This window comes from Natator depressus, chromosome 2, assembly GCF_965152275.1.
Source record: "Natator depressus isolate rNatDep1 chromosome 2, rNatDep2.hap1, whole genome shotgun sequence".
NCBI lineage: Eukaryota > Metazoa > Chordata > Testudines > Cheloniidae > Natator > Natator depressus.
In genome coordinates this window covers 63,919,459-63,947,136 of record NC_134235.1, presented here as the reverse complement: position 1 = coordinate 63,947,136, position 27,678 = coordinate 63,919,459, and the positions used below count along the sequence as shown (strand labels likewise).

General features: G+C 42.6%; 1 protein-coding gene across 3 annotated transcripts in view; it reads right to left on the bottom strand.

Annotated features, from left to right (window-relative positions):
• Positions 1-20,146: 20,146 nt before the first annotated feature.
• Positions 20,147-27,678, bottom strand: part of CA8 (carbonic anhydrase 8) — a 48,433-nt gene continuing 40,901 nt past the window's right edge. For 2 of the 3 annotated variants that reach the window (XM_074944336.1, XM_074944337.1), the window contains 2 exons: positions 22,525-22,698; positions 20,147-22,115 (listed from right to left, as the gene is read on the bottom strand). In XM_074944336.1, coding sequence (XP_074800437.1) covers positions 22,564-22,698 — 135 coding nt within the window. In that variant the 3' untranslated portion in view covers positions 20,147-22,115; positions 22,525-22,563. Of the gene's footprint in view, positions 22,116-22,524; positions 22,699-25,434; positions 25,599-27,678 lie in introns of those variants that run through there. The other variant, XM_074944338.1, reaches the window with a different exon arrangement.

Below are 27,678 nucleotides of genomic sequence, written 5' to 3'. Positions count from 1 at the left end.
ACGAAAGGCTGAAAGCCAGTGAAGACAGGCGTGGTTGTAAGCCCAGAATTACAGGACGTTGAAGATGATTTGTGAATTTGCAATTTCTTCAGCGCAGACCTAGGCTTCCTGATGGAGGAAGGTTAAAAAATTATGTTGTTTGCCACTAGAATGCCTTGACATCTGCTAGTGTTTATCACAGACGCAACTTCCATCCTGAATGTGTGAAGCATAGATGACAGGGACCTCTGCATTTGTGTCTCAAACCTAGAGCAAAATTTGAGGTTCATGAAATTGAAAAGCTCTTTGCCAATTCATGTACTCTTCTGGATTAAATTCTTGTAACTCTGACATATTGTGCATCCAGAAAGGAAGCACTGGGCAATGTACCATCAGTTGTCTCTTCAAAAATTCGGTAAGAAAATGTCTTTGAAATAGAAATCTCAGATATTTCCTTATGCACAATTTCTGATTTTTGGTTAAGTATCTTGCTTGGGCTAGGATGTTCTGTCACACAGGAAAAGCAGTATGGGCAAAAAGGTATGTTAGCTGCAGTAAATTAGCTCACATTAAAAATAAGAAAAATTTGACCTCTAGATGTCCCAGTTTGTTCTGTCTTCTCAGTGGGCTCTATTCTGTGAAGCACTGGGCACCCTCAAGTCTCACTTGAGTACTTCTGTCCTTCTTGACTATCTTTGTTTCTTGCACAGTGCTGAACACATTATTTGCACTGGACAAATAATAACAGTTAACTTGCACAAATAACAGCCAGCATAAAAATCCAGCGAGAATGCCTTGCAGTTTGCCACAAAGACAACTTCTGAAAGCATGGCAGGGGCTAAAAGTAACTGGAAGTTCAGCTACAGGCCTCCACAATAAATAGATCTCCATCCCAGTACAAGTGCTGCCAAGGAAACAGATGCTAGAAGCAGCAAATATGTGGAACACCCACAGAGGGAGCAGAATTGCACAGCTGCAGTTGCTACAGTACCTGTGGCTGCTTGCTAGGGTATGTCTCAGTGAGTCTGTGTCATGGCTGGAGTTCTCAGATCTCAGGACCCGGTTCTGCCAGGGAGGTGGTGACCCTGCCCATTTCCCATGCTGAGTCTCTAACTTTCCTCTTGACGACCCCCTTGTTAACATTGACATTGCATCCACCCTTGCCCACATGTACACTTGCTACAGCTGCCTCACAGCAATCTTTGTTATGTTTACCGCCTCTTCTTTTGAGCCAAATACCCTGCTTAATGGGAATTCATGCCAATTTAGGCAGCAGTAATTTCTATTTGATTGTAGCCATCTCTTTCTGAATTTTCTCTGGGACATGATATGACCAAGAGAAAGGGTCCTATCCATAGATTCCTCTTAATTTTCATGGCTCTGTTTTTCCATATGCAGGACTTCCTTGCAGCGTCTGTCCAGACCTAAGGAATCAAAATTTTTCTTAAGCCAGGGGCACTTGTAAGACAACACAGCTTCCAACTTAAGACAGAATCCACACAGCTTGAGTTTCATCTTTGTCTCTCTTGTTTAGCAAGGACCACACCCTGTCTGGAATGCTATATAGCACACAGACACCTACTGGCTGAATAATACATTTCAAGTAAACATCAGATCCATGCAAACTTTTCTCAGACTCCTCTTGGTCTGAAGGCATCATGCGTAGGACCCTATCAACTTAGACTTCTGCTGCTTTTGAGTTTCTGTGTGAAATAAATCCCTTCACTTTGGCCCTTGCTGTGCTGTGGATCCTTTGGGATACTCTTGCCTCTTGTGTTTCGAGAGGTGATTTTTTTTATAATTCAGTGATGGTGGGTTGGCTAAAACATACAGTGCTATGAAATCAAGTGGTTCAAAATGCTGAAGCACGTTTGCTAAATCACTCTCTCAAATTTCACTCTAAACCTCATGCACTAGGTAATTGTTACTGTCTTCCTTCCCAAGACTAGATTGCTTTCAGGTTTTTTTGTGTCTGTTTTTTATTTGTCTCTTGAGTAACATTTCCTTACCTGTGTGAGTTACTGCAACTTTCTAAACCCCAGCGAAACCTTTCCCCTAGTTCTGGCTTGCTTTTTGCTCAACCCATATTAGATTGTTCAGCTAAAGAGATCAAGCCTTTCTCTAATTATGATCCACAATCACGGAATTCACTTTCCACTGATATTCTTCAATCCATCAAAAATAAAAATCAAGTTACACACACATTTTTCAAAGTTGCTTTTAAATAGATCGTATAAAATATTGTTGATATGACATACAGTATGCAATTGTATGTGTTTCACTCTGTTACCATACCTTTCATCTGTTTTATATTCAGCACTGTCAGATGTTTACAGGGGAGGCAGTTTAGAAAGCTCTATTTGTAGTGTATATTTATATTAAAGCCTATGGGAAACCTCTGTGTGAGATTAAGATGTTTTTGTCTCTGACACAGACACAGATATCATCTGAAATAATGAGGACATGCAATTCCTTTTGTGCTTCCGAAGCTCCATCTTAGAAAACTCTTTGCTTTATAAATGCTGGAGTGTACGGTAACAAAGGGTGTCTATTGCATGTGGGATGAAATGCAGTTTCTCAAGTAAAGCTTTGTTTACTGTCTTCCTGGAGGAAACAAAGCAGGGAGTAATGATGGGCAATGGACATGGGAACTTCCAAGATGTAAGTCTTGTATTAATAATAATAGTAATTATAATAGAAGAGCTCCCAACCACAGTTTTGCTGCAAAGATGGAGGCTTAATAAGCAAATTCCTTTTTCCCCCTGTGATATTCAGAACCTTGAACAGCTGATAATATATATAATATATATATTATAGGCCGGGTAACACTGCCTTTATTTAGGGGTGGGGTAACACTGCCTTTATTTAGGTTGCCTGATACTTCCCATTATAGGGCCGTGTTTTCAGTTGCTTATAACACTGCCAAACTTAAACCGTTTGGGCTGAAATTTTCCATACTGGGTATCTGCCTCAGGCTGAACATGTTGGAAAATTCTAGCCAAAACAGTTCAGTTGTTTCTTAGTATAAGGCTAGGGAAAAATTCATTATTTTGCCTAAGTTAAAAAAATCTGGTGACCTTTATTCTGAAAAGGATCGGCACCCTCCTGCTTTGGAGCAGGGACTTGAAATTTGAGAGGGTAGGGGGGCCTTTGTGTCATGAATGCAGCTTTTGGTGTCCTTGTGAAATTTGCCAAGTTATAACCGCTTTGAAAAACTGCAGTTCACGCACGCTCAGAGACTTCTTAGAATATAGCAGCTAAAACTCCACAGCTCTGTGTGCACTGGGCATGCTCTAGCCTGAGTCTGAGCATGTCTTTCTCAGCACTTTTAGCTCTGGGCTGCTCTGAGTCAAGAAAGGACTGGACACCAGAACCAAAAGCAGGGAGCTTGTCTCTCCTGTGCTCTCAATAACCCCCTGCTAGGCCCAGCAGTGTGGAGGAGGAAGCTGCCTGGTTTAAATGCAGTGGGGACAAAAGCATGACTGGGGGGAGGAGAATAGATTGGGACAAGGAGTCTGGGGAGGAGACTGGAACAGGAATCTGTTGTGGTGGAGAGGTAAATGAGAACTGGCAGTTGGGGAGAGTGGGAGCCAGGGGAAGGAGACTGGGAGCTTGAGGGAGATTGGGACTGGCTGGGCAAGGAACCTGGGACTGGGAGCCGGGGGGACACTTGGACTGGCTGAGCAAGGATATTGGAACTGGGAACAGAAAAGGGGAATAGAGGGAAGCTAGGAGCCAGTGAGTTAAGAGAGAGACTGGGATCAGATGAGGAGCTGGGTCGGGGAGACTGGGACTGGTTGGGCATGGAGACTGGATTAACAACCTCAGGGCACAGGGGAGACACATCTGATGAGAAGCTGGGGTGTGAGAGCAGGACTAGGATAAGGAGATGGAGATGGAGAGAGGGGGTAATGAGATTAGACAAAGAGCCTGGGGAGGAAGACTGGTACTTGGAGTAAGGAGAAACAGGAAACCGGGAGAGGGGCAGGGAAGAAAGGGTGCCTAGAGGCCAAGACTAAGAGACAGATAGGATAAAGAGAAGAGCCCATGAGAAAATGAATAATTGTATCTTAGGAGCAGAGTTTGAATAGTGTGTGGTTAATAAGGTCTGGGGCCACACACTGAACAACAAGGAAAAATCAAACTGTAGAATCAGCACAATCCATCTTGTGCACTGAATAAATGAGGATTCCTGAGGAAAAAAATAGTATCTGATCATGTAATTAAACACTGTATTATAATGCCTATGCATTGGGGGGGGGCAGTTAAGGTTGTGCAAGCAACCTTAATTCTAGTATTTCCTAACTTCCTGAGTGTTTGACTTTGCAATCTTAACAAAGTTCTTTTAATGCATTTTGTATGCAATATAGATAAAATTCTATATAGACACATACACACTATCTGTGCATTGTCCACCATTCCAACATCATGAGATGTGGTGTGAATTCTACCCCAGCTGCCTGACATTCAGTCAGCAGGGCAAGACTGTAAAGGACTGACCCATCCCAAAGACCAATGCCTGACTGACAGTTCCATTGTGGAACTCAACCAGGGAGGAAAAAACCATCCATCAGGTCAAAGATTTTCCTCTTGCTACACTTCCAAACCAAACAGTGAAATCTCTCCTCTTTCCCCCTCCCCAAACCTGACAGTAAGGGAGTCCCTCATTTTTACAAGGCAGGAAGTCCTTCCTCTCTCCCGCTTTGGTGTACGTGACAACCATGGAAGGATTAATTTGTACAAGGCCGCTGCCTCCACAATAACCAAGCAACAGCGTCATGCTCTCCAGGTACAATCAAACAATGAGAGTTTGGTCTCATGATGTAATGCTCAACTTGATAGGCTGTGGTAGAGTTTTGGTGGGTGGGGTTTCTGTGAGACAAGAAAGATCTGGAACTCACCCTCTCCAACTTCCTTATGCAGTGTCAATTAAGTTTAGTTTAATAATTGTCTCAATAAAATTTATTTTTCTAAGTTACATCCTCATTTTTAAGCATTTTTACACTAAGCTCAACCCACCTACAACAATGATGGGCCCTCAGTTACTCTTTGGAGGTCAAGCACACACACAGACACACACCAGATAGTCCTTTATGAGACAACTTGAATGCACCTGGAGCCTGTTCCTCTTCTCCTGTTGGAGTTACATCAGCTGGAGGGCTGTAAGAATTCGTGTGGGCTATCGAATGGGTCAAGGAAAAAAATTTCATCCCCTAGGCAGTGGGAAGACCAATTAAAGAAAAGGGTTCTTCCCCACACACTTTCCTGCCCAGAGTTGGGTTTCCTTTGGTTTTCTGCCTTTCTCTTGAAGGCTATACATGGTTGGTTTGGATCATGCCAGGAATCTTTTGTCCTACATTGCAGAAATTTTGTCTGGGGAATTATTTTATGCCCAGCACCCTTAACTCAGTTTCAAAGAAGTCTTTAAAATTGTATTGAGAACCATAAAAAATAAACATATATCCTAAATATTCTTTAAGTGTTATATGGCAATCTGGATCAGAAACGTATGCAGTTTTAAAAAGGAAATGATTAGTCTGTGGCCATATATTGTCCTCAGTACACATTTATTATGTACTATTGTTTCTTGGAATTTTTCAAATATATTAATAGGCACCCATACCTGTAGGTGTCTCACTGAGGTGTTCTGTTATCGATAGAAGCTGTGTGTGCAGAATGATGGTAGCCTAAGACAGAGGACCAGGTCTACAGACCTCACACCTGAAGAATTCATATTGAAGCCAGAGAGATTTATCCATCTTTATTTACCAAAAGGAAAGCTTTCTTAACACACAAAAATTGGTTTGACAACAACCCTTTATAATTAGGACAGTATGATAAGTGACCATGTTTGCTGTTAGGGTGAGGTTTAGCTGTAAATGCAAAATACAGTTTTACGCGATTGCTCTTTTTTGTTTTTCTTTTCTTCAAAAGTCTAACCTTCAAAAATAAAAATAATGTTGAAGAGCCAGGTCTGTTAAGCTCCCTCCTTTCTTCAGTTGTAGCATTTTTACCATTATGAGCATCAGTGCACAAAGCAATGCAACAAAGTACAGTGAACACGGGAATGGAACACAGGAAAGGGAAATAATGGATATTTTTAAGGGAGACATTACATCATTTGCTTGACAATGTATTCCCTATTTCACAGCCAGGATAACACAGTACAGCCCAAGATAAGGGACACATTTTATTTGGAGAATATATATAGCTCAGATTTCATCATAATTTGTCATATTAAAATTATAGATCCATCAGCTAATATTCAGCTGTTAACATGTTATGTGCAAATGGGGAAAGAACTATCACCAGTTTTCTTCTGAATGAGCTAAGTTTAGAGCTTGGTTAGTTTACATTTTGGAGGTTTCCCAAAGGCTAGAGACCCAGGGCCAGATGCCCAGCTGCCAAAAATTGGCCTAGGTCCATTGAAGTCTGGCCGCTGATTATTTTTTAAAGGAAAGCTGAGCTACTGGAGCACACCATGGCAGGTAGGAAACAGTAGCAGTCCACTGGCAAAAGTCTAGATGATCCAATCCAGCCCCTGCGGATTAGAGGCTGCTTTACATTTGCCAGCCCCGACCCTTTTTCCTGGAGGGCGAGTCAGAGACTCCACCTTCCCTGACAGATAGAGGCTCCTCAGTGGAGGAAGGACCTCAGGCACTTATTTTGTTGTTATCAGTGGCTGCTAACTGCTGCTGCAGATATTGGGAGCTGCTGTCCAAGAGAGGAGAAAGCAGCAGCAGCAGGCACTGAAGCGGCCCCTTTGTTAACAAGGTGGTGGGGGAGCGGATGCTCCGATTATGCATGCTGATTGCCAGTACTGAACATTTGAGTCCCAGCCAGACAACATGGATGTTGGCCCCAATGGGGAAAAGGTTTTAAAACCAGGTAAAAAATTGAGGGTGGCAGCAAGTTTAATCCTAAAAATTCAGGGTGAATTTTTCATAGGCATCGAACTCCCCTTTGAAAATCTCACCCAGTTACTAGTTATAAGGCATTGGCCTCTTGTATGATGAAAACAAATGGGCAATTTCATTATGAACATGTGTCACAGCTGCTGCTTATTGCATGTCGCCTGTGCATTTGTTGCATTGTATGGTATGACCGACAGTCTTATTTATGTCTGTGTTCCCTCTGTGTGATAGTGATGGCTTCTGTTATGTACAGCATGCCCCTGACACATACGGTAGTCCACTCTTCTTCCCCACCTTTGTTTGATGTTTGGGTCTGCTCTATTGTTCCCAGCTGCCCTAGTATGCACATAAATGATTGTGAGACTCCATAACTGTTTATGCAGCAACTGCTCGTTATGCAGTGCTGAAAACCTGGATCAAACGTGCATTGTGACATTGCGCCTAGCACAGCCCGGTGATGCCTTCGTGACTGATGCTTCACCAGTCTGCTCCTCTGTATTAACCCTCCTTTTGTGAGCCCTGTGTTTGCATCTCCATTGTGCCCCTGCATGGGGCTCACCATCTGTGACTGAGAGTGTTTCTGCTCACGCAGAACCATGCTGGTACCTGCCCTCTCAATCCCTGGCTCCAGCATTGATGATGCAGGGTACGCTGTTACGTATGTAGGTCCAAGCCACCACTGACAGCTTTACTTTACATGATATTTTCATCATCTAGGCTGCAGGTTTCATCAGTCTGGCTCTGCTTCCCTTTCCAAGAGCCATGCCCTTCTTCCCCATGTTGTGTGTGGACTGGGCTCAGACACCAGATAGTGCTGCCCTCACTACAGTACACAGCGCTAAGAGGCAGCCCAGCATTGCACCGGTTTTAATCTAACTTGCCCCTTTCATCAATGTGCAGCACCATGTATAACCTCTCCCTCCCTTGTGAATGACACAGCACATACATGGATGAAGCCCTGACATTTTCTGTGTAAGGATTGAATATTTCTCTTCAAAACTCAGCTATTCAATGCATATAAAATAATCAACACAATCGTTTATTTCAACATCAGTTAATTTTCCAGACTTTAAAAAGAATCCTAATAATGCAAATTGCATTCTGCTACATTTCAAATAAACTATGCATTGAGGTTTAAGAGCACAGTTTTTGCAGGGATGGTGAAGGGAGATTCCAATCAAGTTCTTTCCATCTGTGCAATTATTTCTGAAGTTGTATAAACTTCCCCATGAACAAATAATTATTTTATTAACATTGTAGACTGCATCTTTGATCCCTCCTCTACAAGAGAACTGTTGGATAGTGCCAACACAAGAAGAGATACTACTAAATAAAATACAAAAATCAAATGTCCAAAACACGTGCATTTGATGTGTGTGTGTATATATTCACATTCAAACTTAAAACTAGTATTATTTGTATTGTAGGCAGCTACAGCGTTCGACAATACAGAAACTGTAGTATGTCAGTAATAGTAATTAAAATGTAAAAAGATAACAGCGGTGACTGGGAGGTTTTTAATGTGTTTTTCTTTTTTAATGTACAGCCCATTCCCAGAATTTCACTGGACCATGTGGACAGGCCAACTGTCACAGCTGTCTATCAAGACTGAATTAGATGAAGGCAGACAATACAGGCTTTGTGGTTAAACTGAAGCAGCAGTCTCAAAAGTTTCCATTTCTCATCCCAGGGCACTGTGGGAGCATTGTCTTCCCCCTCACTGAAAGGAGAGTGGAACAATTATGTTACTGAAATTCCTCCACAGTGGGTCTGAAGGACTGTTTATGTCCTGCTAGGGAGACAGGGGAAACTGAAGCAGGAGTTTAATGACAGCAGGTGGGGAGAGTTGCAGAGTGTATCCTTCAATGATAGTATAGACTGATACTCACTTACACCAGTGTAAATCAGAAGGAAATTCACTGAAAGCAATGGAGAAAAACTGGTGTGAGCAAGATCAGTCATGCCTGATATTTCTGTGTAAGTGTTCCACAAAACCCACTGCAAAAAATTAAGCCTTTGTTGATCTGAATTTTATAGCAGTTACTTCTCTTCTGTTTCCAGGAGAATGTGAAACATTTAATAGAGAAGGAAAAAAGTCTACATGAACATGTCAAAATGTTAAATATACTGGTAAAATAGTACCATTATCATAACTTCAAACCAACCCTAATGCTGTACCAAGCAGGGAGTTGCCCAGCCAGACCAACTGGAAAACTGCTGTTAATGTGCATAATACAAACGGTAACTAGATAGATAAATGTACCTGTAGAGCATGGATTCAGGGGCCCAAATGTGTGAAGTGCTGAGCACCCTGAAGTCACTGTATGTTTGTGGAGGTTACTATGTACCTTGCAGGAATTGCTCAGCATGTTGCAGGCTGAAGTCCAATTTTCAATTAATAAGGCGATTCATTTAGGTCTATTCTATAGACATACCTAGGGAAATAATATTATTATTTATTATTTGTATCATGGCAGTGTCTAGGACCTCAGTCATGGATCAGGCTCCACTTCTCACATCTCATCCATATCCTTCCAATCAAATGAACTGTGATGCTCTTCACCTTACCTGTCCAGAAATGGCTGGTGTGAATGTAATGAACTATTTCATTGTATTGGACAAGTAACCTTACTTTACTGTTAAAAATACCGCATCTAAATCTATAAACATGGAGCACCAAGTGCTGAGGTGTGAATGTTCCTCTGAGAACATGTTGGCTTTTAGGCAGAGCCCCCTCCTCTCTGGAGAGCCCCAATTCTTTAAAAGGTCCTGGGGCAGCTACTCCCTGGCAATATGGCTATGCTGTGGTTGTCTTGTCAAGGAGCGAGGGAGAGCTGCAGGGAGCTAAGGGGCTAATGTGGAGGGGGCACAAAGGCATCTATACAACTGTCCCCATGCTTCCAGGTTATTCCCCAATATCCTCACAACTCTCAAGGGATCCATGGAGCTTGAGGATAGGCCCAATGGAAGGATGTGAAGTAAGCGCCCTGATGGCAGCCTTGCCGAGTTTTCCTCTCCCTGGCTCCCACCACTGGATGTATCTTAGACTGTAAACTCAAGTGTTTATACAGTGCCCAGCAAAACACAGAGGCCCCCACAGCCTTACACATGGTACATACCACTGCTGGGGTAGGCTTGCCTGGGAAGAGGAGGGAGGCAAAAGGAGCAGTTTGCCCCAAGCCCCCAGTTTGAGAGGGTCCCCACAGTGAGTGGTGTTGTGACCTGGTGCACCAGGCTGCAATGCCACTCAGTAACATTTGGCCTGGTGGCCCCCTCCATCATGACAGAGGGGCAGCTGGGCCAAACCCGAATGGTGCTATGTTAAATTAAAGTGAGAGTAGTTCAGTTGTGTGCGCTATGTGAGAAATGTCTAGGGGTGCTCCTGCAATGGATCCCCACTCCTCATTGTGGCTTCACTGGGGCCATAAACTAACAGCATTTCAAAAAATAAGTAACTGGTATTATTGGCATAGTTATTGAGGGGGTTATTAGGCAGTTAGGGCATAATCCATAAATCACTGAAGTGAAAATCTCAATAGCCTTAGTTTACAAGTTCTGGACCACAGTTCTCAAAAACAACTGGAAACCTAGATTTCTAAGGCTAAATGTAGGCAAACCTACCTTATGACACACTGACACTTTCTCAATCTCAATTAGTGCTAAACTAATTAACAAAACTGTTCTATACACTACAGTGAGTAGAATCTCTCTTCTTTCTTGGCTAATCCCTCATGTGATGTAAGGGTGATTGAGAATCTAATTACTCCATAATTGAATGCACACACGATACATTTTTCACGACTTCAAGCTTAATGCTTTTGGTCCAGAAATCAAAGTCAGTGAAATTAAGTTGAATTAGGATTTGGGCAACTATTGTATTAAAGGAAGGTTTGTGGTAAGGAGTCTAGTTATGCATAAATGTGAGGATTTTGTATTGTGTTTATTATGCAAATATATGTAAAGTAAAGTATTAAGCGACAAAATGTTAATTTTGTTAATTAATAGTGTTATAAGTTTACCCTTTATTCTTGTTTAAAGATAATTTTACTACCATGTTATATTAAAAGTAGTAATGTTCTATTAGATAAATCTTGCACTAGAGATAAATATTGTACAAGATTTTTATCAGCCAAAACAACAGCTTTTTTTTATCTGAAGGAATGTTTTGGGGAAAAAATGGGTGTGTGTAATAATCAGAAAATTCCCCGGGTGAAATGTTTCTTTTCAGTTTATGCCCCTGATCCTGGAGGCTGCTTTCCATAGGTAGAACCTGTACCCTTATGGAGTCTCACTGATTCCAGTGAGGTACTAAGAAGGTAAATTTATAGACAGCAGCTTGCAAGATCAGGGCCATAAACTGTAAACGTTTTACCTGGGAAATTTTGGGGGCCTATTATTAGAATACCGCAGTTTAAAACAATTGCAAAAGAAGTAAATATTAACACATTTAAATAACCATAAAAAGCCACTGACAATTTATTCCACATTCTGAAAAGCATTGTTTCCAAGGCAATTCTGCTGATCTCTTATTTCAAAGGTCATTTCTTGCATTAAATAATGTATTGTTTAGGAGATTACAGAAGCAGCTTAATCAAAACTGTTTGAAATCACAATGAAATCATAGTTTTTGTGTCACAAACATAAGACTGGAACTTCATATAGGAAATTAGCAGTGGTGGAAGTAGAAATCATTTCCTGCTGGCATGCTGCACCCATGGGAGGGACACAAAGCGGGGGGGGGGGTGGCATGTGACCTCCCCACGTGACCCGCTACATAACTCCTCCCTGCCCTGCCCCCAGCCTGAGATCCCTGCACTCTCCCGGTCCCCTTCCCATGATCCACATCCATTCCGTGTTGCCTGCGGGGGGACTCTGTCCTCCTCCTGCTGCACTGGAGACTTCTGCTGTACAGACCCCAGGCAGGAGGACTCAGGAGACGCAGCTGCATGAGAGGGCTGTGGGCTGGGCTGAGGGCGGTATAGCCACACCGGAGGAGCTGCTGGTGTGGGGCCACCTGGTGGCCCCACGTTCTGCTCCTTTTGCTGCTGCGGTTCCTGGGAGATCAGGGCTCTCCAGAATGGCAGCAGGGAAAGGAGCAGAAGATCATGGGGCTGCCAGGTGGCCCCATGCCAGCAGCTCCTCTGGTGCAGTTGCTGTACCTCCCGCATCCCCACCCCCAGCCCTCCCATGCAGCTGAGTCCTCCTGCCTGGGGTCTGGCCTGAGTCTCTCCTGAGTCCTCCTGCCTGGGGTCTGTACAGCAGTCTTGCCGGAGGACAGGGCTGGGGCAGGGGAAGGGCTGGGGGGCAGTACAGAGGCCACATTGGAGGAGCTGCCAGAGTGGGGCTGCCTGGCAGCCCCAGGTTCTGCTCCTTTTCCCCGCTGAGGTTCCCGAGAGAACAGTTCCCAGGAGAGCCCTGTACCGACCCTAGCCCTGTCCTCTGGCGGGGCTGCTGTACAGGCCCATTCCCAGCCAAAGGGAACTGCGGGAAACAGCGTGCCACAGGGACTTGCTGGCCACCACTTCCCGCAGCTCCCACTGGCCAGGAATGGTGAACCGCGGGTCTCTGGGAGCTGCACGGAGCCGTGCCCACAGACAGTAAACGTCAGCAAAATGTCTTGCGGCCTGCCAGCAGATTACCCTGATGGGCCGCATGCAGCCCGTGGGCCACAGGTTGCCCACCACTGATATAGATGGTATTTTATTACTCTGAGGTAAAGTCAGAATAATAAGTTATACACATATTTTAAACATGCCAAACAACTGTTTTTTGGGTTTTTTTTAATGGATAGCTCTGTGCTTGTCACAGGTTTATTTTTCTAGATATAAATTATAATTAAATAATTTTAGTTCGTGTGAAAGTGCTGAATTAGAAATTAAAGAGCAACGCAGGGTCTTGTTCAAGTTCCAAACAGGTGATTACATTCGGCCTACCTGACGTTCCCCCACTGTGGTTTCAGCTGGCTAAAGCACAGTGTACTTCGCTTCTCTTCTAAACTGTTGTGTCGTGTTGCAGTGTGGTGTTAAAAAGTTGTTGCATGTCATTTGAGAGGTGACTGTACTTTGTAGGATTTCTTGGGACTGCGCGTGCATGTGTGTGTGCATGCATACTTATGTATATTTATGTCCATCATTTCTAAATGCTTGCTCCGTGAGAGCTGAGGCACGACATAAATATAATGTATTATTATGGAAACTATTTAATAACCTGTAGTCTTCTGCTTATTTTACAGAACAAGTACAGTTTTGTCAGTAGCAATTTAAGCTTCCTGTTACTCTGCTTCAACCCTATTGTGCTGAGACTTTATCTCAATGTGAAGGATCTCTGTAGCACAGTATCAATGTCCATTTAACTCTTGGCTTCTTTGCTGAAATGGGCAATAGATGTGCCAGTTACTGCTATCCATGATGATGGTTTTTATGATGTGGATTCTTGTCTACATGGAACTAAGTGAAAATATGTACCAGTGACCTAAAGGTAACCAATTCCCTAAGCTATCTCTTGATTTTGTTTAGCTTTAGAAAGAAAGCAAAATATTATGTTGTTGTTAATAGTCCAAAAGATTTCGACGTGCTATGTATGTCTCTCTCTACCTATCTCTATTTAGGTATTTAAAAAGCAGTTCAATTACAGGTTAAACAAAGACAATTCCAACAATGTGTTCATTCTGAAAATGTAATTCCAGCTGGGAGACAGGGATTGATCATACCTGGTGCTGAGCACTCTGGCCCAGATCCAGTGACACAGAATCATAGAAATGTAGGTCTGAAAGAGATCTTGAGAGGTCATCTAATCCATCCCTCCTGTGCTGAGGCTGTTTAATTATACCTAGACCATACCTGACAGGTGTTCATTAAACCTACTTTTAAAAACCTCCAATGACAGGAATTCAACAACTACTTAGATAACCTCCAGTGCTCAACTACCCTTACCATTAGAAAGATATTTCTAATATCTAACCTAAATCTTTGCTGCAGACTGTCGATTACTTTTTGTCATACCCACAGTGAACTTGGAGAACAACTGATCACACACCTCTTTCTAACAACCTTTTACACATTTTAAGACTGTTATGTACCTGCTCAGTCTTCTCTTCTGAGGACTAACCAGGCCCAGTTCTTTTAACCTTTCCTTACAGGTCAGTTTTTCTAAATCTCTTAATATTTTTGTTGCTCTCCTCTGGACACTCTCCAGTTTGTCCAGAACTTTCTTAAAGTGTGGCAACCAAAACTGGGCACAGTACTCCAGCTGAGGCCTTATCAGTGCCAAGCAGAGCAGAACAAAAATTACCCATGTCTTACACTCCTGTTACTACATCCCAAAATGATATTTGCCATTTCCCAAAAACATCACAGTTGACTCACATTCAATTTGTGATCCACTATCTCTGCCAGATCCTTTTCTGTGGTATTTCTGTCTAGCCAGTTATTCCCCATTCTGTATTTGTACATTTGATATTTTTTCGTTCCTAACTGTAGAACTTTGTACATGTCTTTACTGAATTTCATCTTATTGATTTCAGACCAATCCTCCAACGTACCAAGATCATTTCGTGTTCTAATCCTGTCCTCCAAAGTGCTTGCAATCCCTCCCAGCTTGGTGTGATCCACAAATTTTATGTATTTCATTATCCAAGTCATTAATGAAGATATTGAATAGTACTGGATCCAATTACATATTTAAGCACACACAGTGTAAGTGTAACGCTGACAGACCCTGGTTGTTGGCGGGTGGGATTGAACAGGGACCTGTCCTGGGACCTCTGGAGCTTAGTGCATGAATCTTTACTGCATGAGCTAAAAGCCACATGGCCCTTAGCTAAGGCTGAGTTACATACACATGTAGGTTGTCCTGTTGACTTCAGTGGGACTAGTGCTGTGCTCAAAGGTAAGCATACGTTCAAGTACTTTGCTGACTTGGGGCCAGAGGGCTAAGCCCCATACAGCAGTATTTGCAAAAGGAGGAAACCCAAAGCTAGATTTTGGCAATATACAGTACAGCCTTTTTTTAAACCTGAAACTTAACAGTAAAACTAACCCGTTTTTTAAATACTGAACCCTAACCAGTGGATACAGTAAGAGGAATTGAAATGGCTGTGATGGAGTCATTAAAAATGGAACAAGGTTTAAATGTGCAAATGTTCCTATTTCTTCACTTCTAAGACATCAGTCTGTACGTTTCGAACAAACCCATGTTGACAGTATTTCTTAAAACTAGGCAGAAGAGAAGAATGGTAATCACATCAGAGTGATGAATGACTGATGAAAGCTTGTTCCAGCTTCTGTAACAACATAACAGGAAAGAATAAAATCCCAATGTGTTGGAATTTCCCCAGGGCAGCTTCTTTGTGAGCCTCAAGAACCGCAAAGGCTTCTAGTAAGTGGGAAAAAAGATTCTTATTGATTGGTAATGTCAACATCCGTGAAATGTCAAGTTTGCAGAAATCTGCCGCAGCTGTTTACTCAGCAACAACAAACTAACAGAACCACAGTTTCCTTAATTCAATCTCATAATGGCAATGCGTTGCTGCATATACCATCCTTTACTTGGGTTTGCATTCGTGCTCTGCAGTGTGACATACTTTACAAACATTACATGAAATGTATGGATGCACATCTATTTATATGGTTCTCATTCCTATGGGCTACACTGACCCGTTCTGCAGTGCCTTGTGTACGGGGAGGTGACTAGTTGCACCATCCCAGGACAGCTCTCTGGATCATGAAGGGAATCATTTGTACCACCTGTTTATTGGGTGTAGACTATTACAGTGTCTTCTCCCCTCACTCCAACATCCTGCCAACTCTACTGGCTAATATGTTAGGGGATGGCACCAAGGTTCCACACAATCTATGCCCCTTCTCAGAGGGGGAAATACCAGACACGAAGCTCCTACTCCTCCCCACACCGAGTTACTCCGACCCCCGCTCCCTGCTCTCCTGTGCAGCCATCAGAAGGCCAAGCATAATTTCACCCAATGATATTTTAACTATTTATTACTACTATTTATTTTTCCTATTACTTCCATTCCATAGTTTGGAACACTAGTGATTTTATTTATCAAATTATTTATAATCTGAGTTATTTTCTGTTACTGCAATAAAGGGCGGTGTACATTGGACAAACGTTTAGTTATTGACGCATTTAGTATCTGTGAAGTCTGAGTACATCAGCAGTTCCATCGTAAATCACGTTTTCAGAAGCTTTCAAATCAGCCATAAAAATCAGCATAGGCTGTGACCTGGAGGAAAAAGATCTGTCATTAGATCTGAAAAAAATCTATTTGATTTAGGATGAAAATAGAAAAAGAAGATACGTTTAACTGCAGAAATACTTACATCTGCAAATATTTCCCTCCCAACAATTTTTTAGCACGTGAACTTAGGGCCTGATCCCACTGCAGTCAATGGAAAGATACCTGTTGATTTCAATGGCCTTTAGATCAGGCACTCCTGGCCTCATCTTGCACCGTCCAGGTTGATGGGAGGTCTGCCATTAATTACCATGTGCACAGGATCAGGGCCATGGGCCCCTGTTCTGCAGGGTACTTAAAAATGTGTTTAACTTTCCACTGAATTCAAAAGTTTAAAGTCGGAAACATGCTTAAAGACCTTGCTGATTCAGGTCTAGAATGTTCAGCACCTTCAGGATCAATAACAAAAGGTACGTCTACACCAGGGGTGGGCAAAATACACCCGCGGGTCGGATCCGGCTCGTCTAACATTTCTGTCAGGCCCGCCATGACTAACATTTCTGTCCGGCCTCCTCTGCCCCCTCGCGATCTCCGAGTCTGGGCTGCTAAAAGTCCTGCAGCGCAGCGGAGCGCTCAGGCAGGCTGCTTGTCAGCTGTGGCCCCATGTCGCTCCTGGAAGCGGCCAGTTGCTGCTGACACGCCTCTGCACGCCCCTGGTGGGGGGGGAAGTGGATCTGCATGCTACCCCTGCCCCCAGCACCATCCTCACAGCTCCCATTGGCTGGAAACTGGCCAATGGGAGCTGCGGGGGCAGTGCTTGTGGGTGCAAGCAGCGCACAGAGACGTGCCAGCAGCAGCCGGCCACAGCCACTTCTGGGAGCGGCGTGGGGCCACGGCATGCAGGCAGCCTGCCTGAGCCCTGCTGTGCCGCTGGCCGGGAGCTGCCTGTGGTAAGTGCCTCCCGGCCCCCACCTGCACCTTGCACCCCCTCCCACACCCCAACTCCCTGCCCCAGGTCAGAACCCCCTCCTGCACCCAAACACCCTCCCAGACCCTGCCCCCCTCCTACACTCCAACCCCCTGCCCTAGCCCAGAGTCCCCTCCTGCACCAAACTCTCTCCCAGAGCCCACACCCCTCACTCTCCCTCTGCACCCCAACACTCTGCACCAGCCCGGGGCTCCCTCCTGCAACCTTCTAGTGTTGCAGCATTTAGGGGTCACAGTTTGTACCTTTTCTCAGCGCCTATGGAAGCTGTTGACATACTTTTAGCTTAGATTATTGGGTAACAATTGCAGTCCAGCAGAGGAGGCTCTAGGAAAAACACCAAATATTGCAAGATTTGCGATATCAGTCATAAAGGTGCACAACACTGCTCCTGTTTTCAGTTGCTCAGAACTTCTTGAAATGAATTGCTATTGAGCAGAAAACGACTTGTGTGATATTTGCCCCAAAATGATTTTTTACATAAAGGTTTTACTAGAATCTGTGGATTTTTTTTAAGTCCTGCATGTCGTAGGACAAATATACTGCAATGAGCTTTACCTGCACTAGCTGTGTGGCAGGCGGTGGGTGTGGTTTGAGAGAGACTGGAAATGGAAACAAGTCTTCTGGGATATGTGTGTGCAGCGTGGGAGAGGGGCCACCACCAGCTCTAGGAGAGACAGGTACTATTGTGTAAGGGATCTGGCTGTACTATGGTCATGTTGACAATATGGTTTCACCTCAGTTATTTGAAAACCCCTGTGGCAACATCTTTTCTCATGGGTAATGGCTGTTCAAAGGAGGGGGCCCAGCTTCAGCAACATCACATAATAAACCCCTATCTCAGACATGAACACTGTCAGGTACTGGTGTTAGCTCAGTAGCTGAGATGTCAGACTACTAGCACTGAGGGATAACACTATGTTATGTTGAGGAGCAGATATTCTGCAAATTTATGAATGTGGCATACACAGAGCCCACATCCTGATTCACTAGGAAACAATGAAACCTTTCAAGCACCCTCTTCTCCTCTTCGCTACACAACACACTCGCCTGAATCATTTGGCTCCTCCTCCCCTGATAGACCGGTGAAGTCGGGGAGAACTCTGATGTTACTGGAGGGGGCCTCCGTACTCAGTGGCAGCAAGCCTGCTGCCAAACCATGCTAACTTGAATAATGGGAGAAAATGGTCAGCTCACCTATTCATAGGAATACTGATAACCCTGTGTGTACGGAGTCTGCCAGCCTTTATAGATATACTAGCTAAGGCATAATAAAACCAGAAATATATATGAGTGGAAGTGACCCTCCAAAAAGTAACCTTCCCTGTGAAGGGAGGGAGCATTCCCTCCCTGGACATTATGTAGATGCCATTCTGTGAATTACTGGGGGTAGACCTGGGTCAAAGAGACGTGCAATGCAAGAGATGGTGCTATCACTGGCATCATTCGCTCTTCTTTTCCAGTGGGAGCTCTGAACTCCACAGCTGCTATTAAGCAGAGCTAGTCCAAAGCTTCTGGCAAAACATTTTTCTGTTGGAAAATACTTTGTCAGCAAAACTGATTTTTTTTTTTGCCAAATTGTTTAGATTTTGACAAAAGTGCTTTTGGAGAAAAACTGTTTTGAAAAGGTCAAAACATCCTGTTTTGATGTATTCAGAATGAACATTTTCATTTTTTTATTTCAAAATGTCTTTTTCTTTAGAAATGTACTTTATTCGGTATAAAAATAAATAGGGTAAAAGTCAAAATGAAACATTTTGATTAACCTGAAAAGAAAAAAAATGAAAATGTTGAAATTTTTGTCTTTTCATCCCAATTTTGGATGCTTTTTTCCCCAAATCTCCAAATTTTTCATGGGACAGAAAAAACATTTTCTGAGTGGCTTTAATAAAATTCACAGGAGGATCCAGCCAGTGTCAACACAGTTCCTACTGACACTCCACTGTCATTGGGGAGAAGAAAATGCAGAGCATTAGCCATCCCGATGTGATGGCTCTACATAGTAGGGTAGGTGTCTTCCCCATGGATCCCTGAGGCTGCAGTCCCTCAACCCCTCTCACCAATGAGGACAGTGCCAGGAACACTCTACAAAGTGAACATAAGAGTTTCCTTTCTTCTTCCCCTCATCTCACTTCTTTCTCTAGACAGGGCTGATCAAAGCTGGACTGTGAATGGGGCAGTTTTTAGCCTTCATAAATCATACTCTGAGTTCCTCAGAGACAAACTCAACAGTGAAGATATACTCTTCCCCCTTGATTAGCTTGATGCTATCTGGACTACTGCATCCAAAACTAAAACGAAGACTGCCCTTGGCAAAATGAGTTTCTGATAAATAATTCAATCACGTGTAGAGCCGAGATCCATGTCTTCTGTAGACTTATAAAATGCTCAGAGCCACAGAACTTTTTCAGTACTGTAGAGTCCTTAACTAGCGTAGCCCAAGAGTGAATACTACCATTTTACATATAAAAATCCATCATTTGGAAATTGAAACTGGAAGTTATTTTGTGAAGCAAGGCCAAGGCAAATCTGATTATTTAAAACCATTATTTGTAGGTGTTGACAAATGTAATAACATTTCAAACATAAAAGCAAAGGGAGATGTTTTCACATTTCAATTCCAACAGTTATAAAAGAAACTCTTTCATGCTTAAAATTCAAAGTCAGCATGTAAAGTAATTTCACTGTTTCAGAGACCTGAATTACCTGCAATGGCCTTAGGGCATTATTCACTCACAGAGGAAAAAAATGTAGTTAAATATTGCTGTGATTTTCCTAAGTAATTTTTCTGCAGGAGACAAGTTGATTTGAATCACCCATTTCATGATTAAAGTGATGACATTTTGTGACTGCAGAGGCCCATGTAATTGAGGTTTCAGTGGACTTAGAGATGTGTCCAAAAATTAAATATAGGAGTGTGGAAGCAATGCTGACAGAGAGACCAGTATTTAATTTTCACTGTTAAAATCTGTGCAGGTATGACACAGGTATGAAATACATGGTAAGTACTTACCTAGAAAATGTTTTTAAGGCTTGATTAAAACCCTCCACCAGAATGCTAGGCCACTGCACTAGCCTATTTAACAATTTATGTCATTCATATTATCTCTGTGTAAAGGATTACTACACTAAGAGAGACCATTTATAACCCATTGGTTTTAATGGCTCCATTTTCTGATCCTTTCAGGTTACCAATCTACCAAAGGGGCCATCTTCTGCCTGATCACTTGTTATGCCAATCAAGATTGCGAGCTGGAGCCCAAAACATAATCTCATAAAGATGAGGGATGAAATCCTGGTCCCACTGAAGTCAAGTGGGAGTTTTGCCATTGAATTCATCAGGCTAAGATTTCACACTCTGGCAGGATTCTGAAGTACTCTCCCTTCTATGTACACCAAACCAAACGGTGGCATTCTTTCAAGTGGGGTTCAATATGTGCTTGTTTTCTTTTTAACCAGTAGTTCTAAAGGGGCCAGAAGCTAAGGAAATTGTTGCTTTTATGTATTTGGATTCTTCCTGCAGAGCTGAACAGGTTATTGGATAACTGTGGACTAATTGCTCTTGTAGTATTTAGTTGAAGTTTATTTTGGTACAACACTCAGACACTCCAGGGCTAGAGAAGTTTTATAGATGATCTACTCATCCATTTGCCCAGGGTGAGAACGTTTCTTAGTGGTTGAGCAGAATGTCATTAGTTTTTCTATTTTGTTTGCAGTGTTGCTGTAGCTGTGTTGGTCCCAGGAGATTAGAGAGGCAAGGTGGGTGAGGTAATATCTTTTATTGAACCAACTTCTGTTGTTGAGAGAGACAAGATTTTGAGTTTACAGAGAGGTCTGCTTCAGGTATGGGAAAGGTACTCAGAGTGTCACAGCTAAATACAAATTGTTAAGCATAAGGTTAACACATGTTGCAAGAGACCATTCAAGGTGAAGTGGGCAGGTAACATCTCTGCAGTCATGGGACAAAGGAGGGTTGGTGGGTTACGGATTGTTGTAATGAGCCATAAACCCAATGTCTTTACTGAGTCCATGATTTTAAGGGTCTAACACAGTTATGAATTTAAGCTCTCAGACTCACCTTCTGAAGGTGTTATGCAGGTTTCCTTTGTGGCCTGAGAGGTCAGAGATGGAATGATCACTTTGTGAAACGTGTTTGGCCATGGGTGATATGGTGTTTTTGTCTTTTATCATTTTTCTGTGTGAGTTCATTCAAGAAACATAGTGATTGTCTCATTTCACCCACATGGTTGGGGCATTTGATGCACTGGATGAGGTACATCACATTATTGTGACAGGAGTGTATAAGATCCATGGATCCTGAAATGTATGTTGTGCGGGGAGGATGTTGATCATTGTAGCTGTGGAGATATGTCTACTTATTTTGCATCATCAGTCATTACAGAGAGCAAGTGAGTAGCTTGTGCATCTGGAATGGTCCATTTTCTTGACAATGTTGGAGGGCTGTTAAATAATAATGTTGGTTACCAAGTTGGGGCCGATCCTATTGTCTGCATAGTAAGTTCTCTTTTATTCAGTGTTAGTATATCCCATCACTAGGCTGCTGTGTAGTACATTGATTATCTAAGTGTAATGAGGGTTGGTGACTTATGCTGGAATATTGAGGGATTTTTAAATGTAAGGTACGGGGAAATAGATTAACTGACGTGTGGGTAGTGAAGGTTCAAATGTGTATTTGCACCTATGCACGGGACCCAAAGTCATCTTTTACTTCTTGTTCTTCAAGCCAGTGGAAGCTAAACACATTACTGAGGCAAGAAACAATCACACCTACTCTGATTAATGGAACAACAAATTAACATTAGCCATGAAAAGGCCAATTATTCAGCATCCTCTCTTCTGCATGCATTGGCTGTGCCAAACTAAATGTGCAGCATTTGGAATAAAAGAGTAACATTTTAACAGAGGACAGAGGAGATCCAAATGAAACAACCCTCCTTTGAGATGACGTCATTTTCTTCCATCTTTATCAGTCTCAAGGAGTGGAGCTCTGTAACACTAAAATGACTCATTGGTGACTGGAGTCCTAAAAATACAAAACGTGAAAATCAACCAGTGCATCCATATCACTAGGAAAATCTCACTTGTCCTCAGGTTTAGCACACTTCTTATCACAGGAAACCAAATTGCTCTAATAGGGCCCAATCCAATGTTCACTGAAATCAAAAAATTTTAAAGAATTTCCAGTTGACTTTACTGAGTATTGGACAGAGCCTATATTGAACCTAATTATTACAAGGTGTTTGAGAGAGCAGATAAAGGCAAAACATATGGTGGTATCAGATGAAAAATTAAAATAATGCAAGGTTCAAAGTACATGGGTTACCCAAGGCATTTGTCTAAAAGCATTGTCTCCTAAACCACAATCTCTATCGTGAAAATTGTTTTAATAGACTTACTTCCCATTTTTGTTTTTCCGCTGAATTTTCACTTACCTAAATAAAGCTTTGTTTTCATTGTTGTTTTTTCTTCTGCTACTGGAATGCAGCCTTGATGACTCTGTCGCTAAGTGGCTGAGTTGGTCTAAAGTTATCTCCTAATATCCCATCACAGCCTTCTAAAAGTTCTGCACCTTTAACATGTGTCCTCAGTCTTCGAAACTCTTCTATCTGAAAAAGTAAAGAAATGACATGCAGAATATTTTAGATATTTTGTTCACTGTGGGGCCAATGATCTATCCTTAACTCTAGTTGAATGTGTGGTTTTCAATGCCTAAATATCTAAGCACATAAATTCTCATAATCAAGTAATTGTGGGTGGATAAATTTATACACAAAAACTGCATTTGCTTGGGCAAAATGAGTAGCAGTTACAACAGATGTCAACCGATTCGATTGTGTGCATAATGTCCAAAGGGTTCTAGCTCAGACCTCCGCTTGTTCTTGAAAAAGTGCTTGCCAAATACTTGGACATTCATACCTCTCCATGCAATTTTAGAAACTTCTTTTGAAAAATTAAATCAGTAGATTAAAAACTGAACATAACTGGGGGAGAAAATGCAGATTAGTGAATGTCTGTATTTTTTAAATTGTTGGTGTAACACGAATATGGTATTTTGAGTCAATTATTTTTAAAATAAGTACCTACATTGTCACTGCAAAAAAATAATTGCACATGCAGAATATGTAGCTGTGTGGGCAAAACAAGAAAGTATGCGCATATGGTTTTGAAAGCTAATCTCTGCATATCTTATCACCACTTTTTTTAGAGTATATATTCAGGGCCAACCTTTGGGGCGGGCAATTGGTGCAGCCACCCTGAATGCCAACATTTGGGGGTGCCAAATGATCACATCAGGGGTGCCAAACCCCTGGTGTGTTAGTTTTTTCTAGTTGTTGTGTTTTGCTTGTGCATTTTGGGTTGGTGCAGGAGGGGCCACCGAAAACGTTTTCAGACAAATCACCTAAGGCCTGTCGTGCAGGTATTTCCCTATCTTGCATTTCATTCTATATCACCTCCTTTCGCCTTCCTCTGTAGCATCGGGCACGGGTCACTTGCTGGAGGATTCTCTGCTCCTTGAAGTCTTTAAACTACGATTTGAGGACTTCAATAGCACAGATATAGGTGTGAGGTTTTTTGCAGGAGTGGTGGGTGAAATTCTGTGGCCTGCGTTGTGCAGGAGGTCAGACTAGATGATCATAATGGTCTCTTCTGACCTAAATATCTATGAATCTATGCATGCAATAACACAACAGACGGGGGGCCTCTTTCTGCTCTCACTTAGATGATGGTAAATCAGGGATAACTCCTTTAATAGCAGCATAAGTCCTCTGTGAAATCAGAAAAGGTGCCAGAGGGTGAGTTCATAGTGACATATCTTCATTTGTTAAGCATAAGACAAAAAGTAGAGTCCTGCAGCACTACTGAACCAGTCTGTGCACTTGCTGCAACAGCACACTCTTTTTGACAGTTTGTTTTAAAATAGGATTTTAAATGAATGCAAATCACATGTATTTTAAACAGAAAAGAACATAATAGTAGAAGGAAAGTAACAGGAAAGAGTGATCTGTTAAATAATTAAACTTCATAGAAGAATTACATCTCTTTTCTTTTCTTTGGCATAATAACAAAATATAGAGGATAGATTCTCCCCACTCAGAGTATGGAAATCTCTATAATGATTCTCTCACAGAGACTCCATTGTGTGTAGAAAACCATTCGAAAACTGTGCCATTTTACATTGGCCTCTGTTTCTCTGCCCTAGCACCCAACTCCTCAGCAACCCAACTCCATTGCATCCCTAGACTGGAGCTCCACAGAAAAAGTGATGGCGCCTAGGATCATATCATCATTTCTAGATAACATCTGTGAGGCCAGGGTGGGGTGGATGGTGGGTATTCCTACCATCCATTCATCCTCCTGAATGACTCTATTTCCACACCCTCCTACAGCACAGATCCCCCAGCATGCCGAAAGGGCTCTGCCAGCCCCAAGGAGGGAAGGGTGTCACAGAGGACTCCTCTATGCATGTATAATAGAGACCAAGGGGTATGTAAATCTAACCCCAGATTTTTAGGAAAGTGAAGTGTTCCAAGATAGCTAGTGGTAGTTTCTAGAATCTTTGTAGCTGCTATATTGGCTGGGGACACAGTTTCCTATTGTAATTCAGAAGATAACGATCACTGTTATTTACTGCAAAAAAGTACGGAGCCGCTTCTTTTCATATTTATGTGTTTGATTTAATGGCTAGCTCTTCCCTGTAGCTGAGATTCTCTTTCCTCACGGAGCAGCATGTTGTGCCTCTCATAGCTGAGATGTAAGGAAGACAGCTTGGTCTGAAAAGATGAAAGGAGGGAGGAATGGTGAGGCTCTTTTAGAATGCTTTTAAAGGCAGGGCTGTTGTATGAATTTAGCTGGAATACAGATGCCTATTCTTGAAGATTTTTTTTCTATTATTTCATGACTATTTAACTCGAACTGAAAATAAACACATCATAGGCCTGGAGACTGAAGAAGCCTGCAGAAGTCAAGTGCTGGTCAAAGCAGTGAGCGGCCTTTCTGAAGGTGGCCTCTTCCACCGGAGCTGAACTGAATCAATACTGGAATAATCTGAAATCACTAGTTTGGGAAGAAGCATTTCACAAGAGCACAGCTTTCATTTGATCTTTGGAGGCTTGGAGACTTCAAAGAGAAACAAGTCAAGCAGGAAAAGGCCTTTCTGTAAAGCCAATATTTTGGAATTACCCACTGCTGCAACTTCAAATGTGCTGCAGTATACGCCGGGCTGGATCACATACCTCCTGGAGGCTTTCCTCACAGAGCAGCTCCAACACCATTCAGTCAGGAGGGCAGGGTTCACCCCAGTCCCACAGACTGAGTTCTGGGGCCCTATTACAAACCTTTGATCTGCAGAGGGTCAGAGCCATCGCACTGAGACGCACTGTGCCTCTGAATCAGCTTTGGAGCCCCACTGTCTGCCTGCCCAATTCCTGGTAGCGTGGTTCCAGGCCATACACACTGCATGGCTCTGCTAGCCATGGCTGTCCTCATGACCACGGAGGAAGTGGCTCTGTGGGAAAGATAATACAGGCCCAGGCTCTATTACCTTTCCCGGATAACTTCCACAGGGAAGAGAAGGGAAACTGTGTGACTCATTGGCCCTGCCCCACCCAAAGTGTAGTTTGCCACCCTCTGCCAACCTTCCCATGCCTCCCCCCTCCCACAGATACCACCATTTGAAACACACTCTGCAAGGCCCTACAGGGAAAAAGGATGTTTCAGTGAAGGTGACTCCCTTTCCCAGAACACCCATTCCACCTGGGAGTGGGGAGATCCAGGCACAGAGGGTTCCATCCATGTTCAGATCCAGGGTGCATGAGCTGATCTTTTGAATGGAATAAGAAGGCCCAATCCTGGTCCCACTAAAATCCATCCTAACACTCCCTTAGAATTCTACTGAGAACCAATTCAAGCCCAAAACATTAACTATGTAGAATCCTAAACCAGATTAAAGCTCTTTGCTGTATTATAAACACTGTGCAGAAACCGCTCGTCATTTATATCACAGCTAGTGACAAAACACCATTAGCTTCTATTTTTCAGAATTTTGCTTTAACATTTAGGTCAGTTTTCCTGATTTCAGACTTTAAATTTTGCTTTATTCATGGTTCCAATTAAATGGCTATTTTCTTCATAGCACAACACAAACCCAAGAATGTTTCCTCTGTGAAAATCAGCTTTGCTTGGAAAATGGACCCATTATCGTTTAGGTCGTTTTTTGTTTCCAGTTTTGCTTGAAAATTTCATGTACCTTAGTAACACTTTCTATGAAAACAGGCACTTTTTTGAGTGAACAAAATACTATGAATCTCCCATAGTTCTTTATTTTTCTGAACATATTTCCACACCACTCCAGCCACAACCATCTATTCCAGTGACTATTTATTTTCTTTAAAAATGATTCAGTACAAATGAGCTAGACAAAGGGGCTAGAGATCTAGCCACTCAATTCAAAACTAGCTAACTCTGACAGTGAGTATAGCGGAATGACAGCTGCTCACTGTATCACTGTTAGAAAGCCACATTCTGATTGGCTCAGAGGATGCAATTGTTCTGTGCTTCAGTGAACCACAAAACAAATTCTTCGTAAGTGTCCAGTTACAAAAACAAATTGTCCAGGAAAGTCTGAACAAGCTTTTCCCTATTTTTCCTTTCCTTTGGGAACATAATAAGAGGGAGAATACTATTCTTATTACAATGTTACCTTTCTGTAGTACATAGGAATGTGCTCGGCATCTCCCAAAACAAATTAAGACATTGTCCTTCCCATTGAAATAAAGGTAACATGAGACGTGAGGGTCATAAACAGACAAGAGAAGGGAAGGGAAGGGAGGAAGAAGGAGAAGGCTGCCACTAGGAGGGAGCAGTTATCCTGTAAAGGCTTGATCTTCTTCCTGTTGACATCAGTGACAAAAATCCAAGGGCCAGAGTGTGTACCCCTTGTTCCCACTGCTGAGCAGTTACTTGGCAAAAGCCATCCAGACTTCAATAGGACTGCTTGTGAAAACAGCTGCACAGTCAGGCCCCAGTTGACTGCTGGGGGAGTAGGATCAGGCCTAAACATCCTGATAGTTCTGTTCCTTGTTTGTTCTTTTGTTACTCAGGTAATTAATAAGTTCTGATCTCAGCTACCAAAGTGACAAATATGTACTGGACCTGATTCTTCTCTTACACTGGTGTAATCAGGAGTAACTCCACTGCGGTCAATGGAGTATAAAACTATCATAAGTAAGAGGAGAGTCAGGCCAACTGGTTGGAATCCTTATCAGCCACTCATAACTAACTCTAGATCAAACCAGCTTATACAAGAACTTCTCTACCGTCTTTGTGCCCATATTAAGCAAAAATATGATATGAGTCAGCAGTGTGCCCTTGTTGCCAAGAAAGCAATGGCATATTGGGCTGTATTACTAGGAGTATTGGCAGCAAATCGAAGGAAGTGATTATTCCCCTCTATTCAGCACTGGTGAGGCCACACCTGGAGTACTGCATCCAGTTTTGATCCCCCCACTACAGAAGGAATGTGGACAAATTGGAGAGAATCCAGCGGAGGGCAATGGAAATGATTAGAGGGTTGGGGTACATGACTT